The sequence below is a fragment of the Carlito syrichta genome, unplaced genomic scaffold (assembly GCF_000164805.1).
Source record: "Carlito syrichta isolate Samal-C Ts95f unplaced genomic scaffold, Tarsius_syrichta-2.0.1 Scaffold287690, whole genome shotgun sequence".
NCBI classification, from domain to species: Eukaryota; Metazoa; Chordata; class Mammalia; order Primates; family Tarsiidae; genus Carlito; species Carlito syrichta.
Genome location: NW_007231786.1, coordinates 57,457 through 66,563, shown reverse-complemented (window position 1 = coordinate 66,563; position 9,107 = coordinate 57,457). Strand labels below are relative to the sequence as shown.

The following is a 9,107-nucleotide window of genomic DNA, read 5'->3' as shown; positions in this document are numbered from 1 at the left end:
CTTCCGCCTCAGCCTTCCGAGTAGCTGGAACCACAGGTGCGCGCTACCACACCCGGCTAATTTTTTTGATTTATTGTAGAGATGAGGTCTCACCAAATTGCCCAGGTGGGCCTCGAACCTGCGGGCTCAGGTAATTCACTCACTTCAGCCTCCCAAGGCACGGGATTACAGGCTCAGCCACCGAGCCTGACTGACCATAATGCAATTCTAACCCTTTGTGACAGAAATAGCAAGTTGAGCCTCAGGTCTCACATCTTTAGGTGTTTTTCATGAATGTCCCATCCTCAAAAATCACATCTTGAGGGTTTGTTTCACTTGTGAAGTCACCATAGACCAAACATAAAATAACTATTTATATCTAGAAATGAAGTATTCTCTGATTTCTACTAACTAATCTGCTATCTACACAAATCCATCAGTTAATTGTTCAGCTTTTTCCACTGGACCTACTCTAAAATGCTATTCTACCATGACTTTAAGCCACAATATTACTCTGAATAACTTGTAAGCATGATTATAAATAGGTTTTTTGCTTTATAAAAAGATATTTATTTTATTCTTGATACTTTTTTCTTTTTTAGAGTCAGAGTCTCACTCTGTTGCCCAGGCTAGAGTGCAGTGCACACTCATGGCCACCACAGCCTCAACCTGCTTGGCTCAGGTGCCTTCCAAGTAGCTGAAACTACCGACGTGTGCCACCACGCCCAGCTAATTTTTTAAATTTACTTATTGTAGAGACGAGGTCTTGCCATGTTGCCCAGGCTGATCTCGAACCCCTGAACTCAGGCAATCCTCTTGCCTCTGCCTCCCAAAGTGCTGGGATGACAGACATGAGCCACTGTGCCCGGCCTTATTCTGGATACTTTTATCAGCTTCATAAGGCCAATGCTCAGATGCTTTTCTCTAAAAAATATCATCACTGCTTCAGAAAAAGTTGCTCATTCCAATGGACCATTCTCACTGTTGAGACTACAAACACAGGCAGTATGAAATCATCCTCACGATTGTTTCTTGAGCTGTTTCTCCTTATCAGGAAGTGTGCACATGTCTGCATGGAAGGTGAATGTTTCCGCATTAAACTCCTTGGGGACATATGTTTCATCGACTTGCAGAGCAGAAAAGCATGGTCTCCTGTTCACCAAGGATTCTGTGCAGCATTTGGTGACTCTGTCACTCACTGGTGTCTTCTCATGCATCACACACAACCGGTTCAGGACCACGGCCAGCTAAAGAACAGGGAAGAGAGCAGAAATTCAAAAGAAGCAAGTTGAGAGAAGGAAATTTCCACAAAGGTGTACTTTCCAATGCACAAAAAGAAGTGTTCTATTTCAACGGGCAACACTGAATCCAAAGTTGACTTAAGACAGTGATTTGTTTGTCTTTAAAACTACAGATTAATACTTTTAAAAAGTCCTCTCTCTTTTAATTAAATATATCTACATTTTAGGAATAATGCACTTGAGAAAATAATTGATGAAAATAATTTGAGATGACTTATCCTGAGATATGTGTTGAAATGGGGAAAAAATAGCCTTCTACTGATATATTAAAGAAGAACCCCTCCCCCAAAGAAAGTTAAAATTTAGAAAACACCAGATGGAACTCTGAAAATGCATAGATTTTTAAAAATTGATCACCTTTGGGATCTTTGTCTAAACTCTCATTTTGGTAGTCAGGATAATATAGGTGAACAAGTGCTGACTTCCACTAACACTCAAACATACTCACACACATAATAATCCACTCCTGCTTCTGAAAGTTAACATTATCAGTATCTAAAGGCAAAAAAATTATCATTGTTAACTTTCTTATATTTTATCAAGACTCACATAGTCTTCAGCACAGGACATTCTTTGTGTTTCAGAAAGCTTGCAACATTTGGTGCCCACTCTTCCTAGGTTTCTTGAGACCTCCACAAGAGTTGGAGTTGACACTTGGGGTACTTTCTTAGTGTAACGAACCAATAGCCTGTAACAAGATGGTCCATGTGTTTTCAGTTAGGCAAGAAACTGTCTTTTTCTAACATAGCTCAAACAAAGAACACTCAGCCAGAATCACCTAAGATGTTCTTATTTTCTATTCATCAAATTATCTCCATCTGCTGAGTGGTGGGGTAGTATAGAAGAGACAACCTTATCCTGAGCAACTTGTTATATTTTGCTTTAAATTCCACCTGTACCATATATCTTGGGAAAGTAAGTTATTTATTAAAATTCAGTGGCATTAATATATTTACTGATTGCTTCTTTCTTTCAATAAAACCTATAAGAGCTTATTACATATCAGCAATGTGTTAAACTTGAAAGATATAGGTGAAAAAATGGAAGGAAATATACCTGACTCAGTAGGGATGGTGCAAGGATTAAATTAAAAGGAAATAAAGTATGCAGTTAATATGGCACATTATCTAACATGTAACAGCCATTTATTAAAAATGCCAATCACCATTAAAAGTCAACGTATGACTATAAACTAGTCAAGGTAAGAAACTATGTCTTGTTCATCGGTGTTATCCCTCACACTCATAGTTAGAAGAGTACTGTAGATATGAGCTGCACAAAAATAACTACTGAATGATATGTTTCTTCTTGTCTTTACCTCCATAGTTATGGCTCTATTGAATTGGAACATTAGTCCAGCAAGCCATCTATCTCTGTCTCTTCTAGGGAGGGAAATTTCATAGGAAAATAAGGTTTAACTATGAAAGACTAGGTGCATCTCCCAAACATCCAGTCTTTTCCCAAACAGTATATCCTGAATCTGATGTTTATATATGTTTCTAAATCCATTTTATCATATTTTTGTGTTCAGCTTACATATTATTAATACTTCTTAAGCCACCGCTATACAAGGCCTGCTACTTCTTGTTCTGTAAAATATTACTGTGTTCTATTTGCCCATAAACTATTCCTTAACCTTCAAAGGACAGCCCCAATTCCAATATACCAAGAGTTGGTATTTACTCTCCCACCCTACAAACTTCCAGGGCCAAAATACCAATTGTTTAGACAACATTCAATTATAGATCTCTCCATCTCATCAACAATTTTACCTCTCTTTTCCTTTCTTGACAAAGAGTGACTCAAAATATGTACTGTGATTTCATTATTAAAAGTTCAAGGCTAGATGGTCTAGATATGAAGTCTTCAAAAATTACAAGTTGATCATGAAAAGGATCAATCCATAAACAAAAATACTTACGCATTCTGGAAGTTGTATTCTCCAAGCTGTTCAAAAAGCTCACAGTTTTGTTTGACTAAATTCTTAGGCTCATTCACAAGAGGCTGCATTTCATCAAACTGAAACATAAAAGAATTGTGTTAATAGTGTTACTCCTGAAGATCACATGCAGGTTGCTTTCCACCCCTCTAGTCAGAATGAGATACTTTTTCCTTTCTACCCAAAGCCACATGAATAAGTCATCAGTGCTACCCCTGTTACATTACATTTGCCTGTTTTCTTGTATTCAGTCAAGCTGCACAGGGTAAGCGGCTAAGAATATGCAGGCCCTGAAGTTCAAAGACTAGCATTTGAGCCAGGCCATCTTACTCATTGATCATGTTGCAATTTTACCATCTCCAAACTTCGGAATCCTCCTCTCCAAAGTGGAGGCAAAGATAGCACTCACCTCACAGAACTGCTCTGTAAGGCAGTTAAGCTAATGAAGTCAAAAAGTGCCCAACATAGAGTAAACGTTTAATAAATAATGGCTATGATAATAAGTATGATTATGATTAAACCATCTTTCCAGTTGGATCCAGAGCTCTCCAAAATGAGAGATTTTGTCAGTCATGGGATGTAGGGTGGTGCCTGCTATACAGTAGCTTCTCCAGAAAGATTTGTTTTCCTGACTTAACTTCTTGTAAAACTATTCCTAAACCCTCTCAAAAGGATTTTAAAATATTCTAAAGAAATAGATTCCACAACCTCTCTGAAGATATTAGTTCCAGTGCTTGATGAGTCTTGAAATTAGGTTAACTTTCTTTATATCTAAGTTAATTTTTTTAATTAACATTTAAATTTACTTTAAAGTATTTTGATCTCAGGAGTGTGAATAAAGAAAAGTCGTGGCCAAGATTTGTGAAATTAGAGATTGCTCTATTCAGATCTTTCTTTTCTAGACTAACTGTTCTAGGTCTTATTAATCATTGTATTTAAGGCTATTTTTTCTATCATGGGTAAAAGCACAGAATTGAAATCATCCCGAGAAAGATCAAATTGCACTATTTATCATTTAACATTTTTGCATAATTTTTCTTTCTTATTGTTGGAATCATCAAAGAGTTCCTTTATTATTTTCTCTTTTCCCCCACAAGAAACCTACCACTTTGGCATAGCATGTAGGAGGATCAGCGGTGGCACAGCATTTCTCCAGGGTGGCTTCATATGTCTTGGCAAGTCTCAGCAGCAATGAAACAGAGTAATCAGGCTGCCTTCTTGCATATTCATACAAAAACCTAATTAAGATGTAAGTTTTTATTTAGATTTTGTTCGACAAATGAGCAAGAAAAAAATCATATCACTAATCTCAAGAGTAACTCATATTCCAAAGGTCTGAATTGGACTAAACCCCATGCAGGAAGACTTGGTGGCTAAGGACTTAAGGTCCAGAGTTAAAGCTACCTGGACTCTGCCACTTATTTTACTATATCACCTTAGGCAACTTATTTAAACTATCAGAGGCTTAGTTTCCTTCTCTGTAGAATGGAGATAATAACACATCTCTCTCATAAGGTGGATTATGAGAAATACATGACATAATCTACATAAAACACACACTGCCTGGTGCATATTAAATGGTTAGTGAATGTTATCTGTTATTTTATGTATATTTATATTACATTTTGATTTAAATTGCATCCCAAAAGGATTCTGATAGACGGAGATCTATTCCTAAATTTTTCTGTCTCCTCTCTGTATAAGTGAAATCTTGTAGGGAATATAATTTTATGAGATATAGTTTAACGCATAGGACACTACCATAATTCAACAATAAAAATGCAAAATTACCACCACACTTACTGACAATATATAATCATTTATTTTGTAATTTAGTTGCATACTGTCTTGCTATACTACTGAATTTCTAGTATTCTCAACCAAATTTAAAACACCTGGTGTCAGACTCAACAATTCTTTTTATACTTTTTTACCACCCTTGGATAGAATAGATAGATAGATAGATAAACAAAAAGATATGCAATACATAGCCACACAGACATATTATAGGTGTTCAAGAAATACCTTTGGAATGGATAAATGGATTAAAAACATAATTTATATATATACAACCATTTCTAGAGGTATTTTCAGAAATATCTCTAACGACTAAGGAACATTGAGCTTTTGCCATGAGCATATATTATTTTATGTAATTTTTTAAATTCATCAACTATTTCAAAAAAGTTCTTGAAAGCAGGGAAGGAAAATATGACGAAGCTTTCTGGGCAATACGAAAATTGTAGCAACTCCAAAGAAAAGCCTAGTGTGTTTTCTGAAGTTGTTCAGCCATGTAAAACTTATGAAAAAATCATTGCTTATCTACTTACGTGCCCAGGAAGACATCTTTTGCCTCAGCGTAGTTTTTGCAAACTTCCTTATCCTCAACAAAATCAGTAGTTAATGCAGGCAAATTAGCAGGCATGTCATCATTTTCCACCTCAGAGAGGCAGTGGGACTTTTCCAACAGAGGCTTATCACAGCATTCCTTCAGTTTAGAGGACACTGAATCTTGATTTTCACACATATACTTGGCAAGGTCTGCCTATAAGCAAGTGGATGGAAATTGTTTAACATTCATTGACATTGCTACGCTTTCTCCTCAGACCTTTATTATTTTGGAAGAACATATTCATTATATTTTAAGATGGTACACATCCCAGTGCGCCTTCTATAATGACACTTTCAGTCTGTTCCTAAACCTGGAGTCACAGATAGGACTCCTAAAACATGCTGAAGAGAGACTAGTTAGTAACAGGTGCTTGCATCCATTATTTATTAATTATACATATCTACTGTTGAGGCATTACTTTTTTTTTCCATGAAAACCCAGTGCCATTTTTGCAAAGAGTTCTCCCAAATTAACTGCAGGCATTTGAAACCAAATAACTAAAGTATAAGAGATTTTTTTTTAAAGTGAATCAAGATCATAGTCACAGGCCTTGCTTACATATACAAAATATTTGCCTTAAATTTTCCAGAAAGTGTCATAAGAAATTAGGATTCTAGTATTTGGTCACAGTTTTAATCTTTGAAGAAAGGGAGAAAATATTACAGGTTTGGGGGAAGATATCAAGTTATATTTAACATAGAGAGTTAGTTAAGGGACAGAATAGAGGTGAAAAAAATATATCATTTTCAAAAATCTTTTCAGGTAGTAGCTCTTGTCCAACTCTACCTATCTCTCAAAAAATATTCTTAGAAATCTACCTTGCAGTTGTTCTACTTTGTTTAAACCTTGTTCACAGAGTATGACTGAAAGGGGTTACAAATCAGCCAATGGGTTTATCTGGTCGTTTAGCAATTTGGATAGTCAAGTTAAAAAATAAAAAAGTCTCAGGTTAAAAAAAAAAAAGGCTAGGAAATGTAGGAAATGGAGCAGATGTGAGCAGTGAAGACAATTTAAACCCCTGACAGCTGTTACCAATGATACCAAGTGAATCCATCCTACCAACTTAAGCAAGCAAACTACCAAAGTATAAAGAGCGTTCTGATGACTCTTTACCCTGTCATCTGCACATTCAAGCAGGTCACCATGGCAGCATTCTTTGTGAACTTTGGTAAAATCTGTCACTAGCTTGGTAACTTCAGCGAAATCGGCTTTCGGAAATTTCTGGCTCATGCGAGCTACTGCCCTAAAAAGAAAATTCCAAATCAAAATATTATCATGCAACAGTTTATGTGAAAAATCTAGGAAAATACTACACTAACAGGAAAATTCAGGACTAACATATAGAAATAATTTTTAAGTGCATTAGTTCTTAATTTAATGCTAATTCCCAACCAAGTAGTTATGTTTTTTCCTTAGGGTAAAATTATCCATTTAAGAGCATGTGTGGCAAATAGAAATCCTGCAGTTCAAAAAAAGCAGAAACTCAAAAGGAATTCTAAAAGAGGCAACAGGATGAGAGGCAGCAGTTTTGGAGCCCAGACCTGACTTCCAGATCTCTGCTATTAAACTTATCAACAGTAAAACTCTGGGCAAGTTACTTAGCCTCTGAGCTTCAGCCTCTACAGTATCACAACAGCATGTCAAATCAAAGGACTGTTTTGAATAGATAATACATATGAAAGCATTTTATAATGTGGTAAATACCACACACAAACTCTCTTCTTTCTCCATTAAGGTATTCTTTTTTCTCAATTAAATCACATTGTTGCTGGGCTCTGGTGGCTCAGCCTATAATCCCGTGCTTTGGGAGGCTGAGGTGAGTGGATTGCCTGAGCCCGCGGGTTCGAGACCCACCTGGACAACTTGGCGAGGCCTCATCTCTACAATAAATCAAAAAATTAGCCGGGCGTAGTAGCACGCGCCTGTAGTTCCAGCTACTTGGAAGGCTGAGGCGGAAGGATCGCCGGAGCCCAGCAGGTCGAGGTTTCAGTGGCCGGGAGCGGCCACTGCACTCCAGTCTGGGCAACAGAGTGAGACTCCAACTCAAAAATAAAAAATAAATAAATAAATAAATCACATTCTTTCTGACTTCTACGGGTCTCTAAGAAAAGAAATTTCATAACTTCTACAGAATTAGGGAGATTTTATTGATTATACTTTTACCAAGAAAGATCCAGCAGAGTCTCTAAACTCTATGATAAGATGTAACAGTCTAATTCCCTTCGTCTTTCCCCAATGCTTTTAGAGTTGCCTCAATCTGATGAAAGAGACTTATTTTCCAGAAACAATCATAGCCTATTTAGTTGTATATAATTTTATGTTGGAGTTGTTTTGTTTGCCAATTTGATTGGATTTGGTAGTGGAGATGGTAGGAATAATGAACAAATAAGTTCAATTGACCATTTCTAAAGAGCATGCATAATATTTCTTTTCTTTATTTCATCACCTGTTGTGTTGGTTTGTCATTGACCAGCAGGTGAGGGACGGGAGGGAGGGGGACAGGTAGTATTTTTCCTGGTTCAGATATTAAAGTACAATCCCAGAACCAGCTAAGTAATATAAAAACAGAGATCCAGGCAAAAACATGAGATTAAGGGCAGAGTTGGAGCTCTGAGAAAATGAGAAGTAACTTAAACTTGAAGATTGAATCGGATTATCAGAATATTAAAAGGATACTCAATACATTCAGGTAATTGGAAAGAAAAAATAAAATTAATGAAAATGAAATTAAATAACAAAACCCTGACTACAGTTCTTTTATAATAATGAAACATTTGAATAAGATTCCCTGTCTTAATAAATAAATAGGACTTAAATAGCTGTCCGTCTCTTTTTGGACATAAAAGATACTATTCTCTAAATTCTTTGACTGCATAGAAAAAAATAAGATTAAAGATAATATGAAATTGTCATTGATGCTCTGATTTTCACCTCTACTAGATTTCTACCTTTTAGACAACCAAATAAATGATGTCTTAGAAAGTACTTTGTAAAATGGTATAAAATTGTACAGTTTTGTCAACTGAACCATCATCATTTACCTCATTATGAAGATGCAAACTATGTTTTAAAATATTTACCATGCTTTAAAAGCTCTCTCTCCGAATTTTTGGAGACTGGCGCACTTGAATCTCTGGTTGGCAGAAGAAGCCATTCCTTTCTCCTTCAAAGCATCGAGCTACAAAAAGGAAGAATTTTGGAAAAATAAGAAAAAAAATTTACATGAAATCCCCCTCCATAAGCTCAGATGAGACTGTACCAAATTAAATTTTAAAGAGATAATGTATGACTAAATTCCCAAGTACTCCCTTCGGTGAATAGGTATTTTACTCTGTAACAAAAGGAAAAGCCGGGCTCGGTGGCTCAGCCTGTAATCCCGCACTTTGTAAGCCCGCACTTTGAGGTGAGTGGATTGCCTGAGCCTGCAGGTTCGAGACCCGCCTGGGCAACTTGGCGAGACCCCATCTCTACAATAAATTTAAAAAATCAGCCGGGC

The 9,107-nt window shown here is 36.4% G+C and overlaps 1 protein-coding gene across 1 annotated transcript in view; it reads right to left on the bottom strand.

Moving 5' to 3' along the window:
- ALB (albumin) overlaps positions 1-9,107 on the bottom strand; it is a 58,235-nt gene that overhangs the window by 21,986 nt on the left and 27,142 nt on the right. The window contains exons 7-13 of the mRNA XM_021709912.1: positions 8,692-8,789; positions 6,725-6,854; positions 5,550-5,764; positions 4,325-4,457; positions 3,202-3,299; positions 1,830-1,968; positions 1,003-1,226 (exon numbers count right to left, since the gene is read on the bottom strand). Coding sequence (XP_021565587.1) covers positions 1,003-1,226; positions 1,830-1,968; positions 3,202-3,299; positions 4,325-4,457; positions 5,550-5,764; positions 6,725-6,854; positions 8,692-8,789 — 1,037 coding nt within the window. The remainder of the gene's footprint in view (positions 1-1,002; positions 1,227-1,829; positions 1,969-3,201; positions 3,300-4,324; positions 4,458-5,549; positions 5,765-6,724; positions 6,855-8,691; positions 8,790-9,107) is intronic.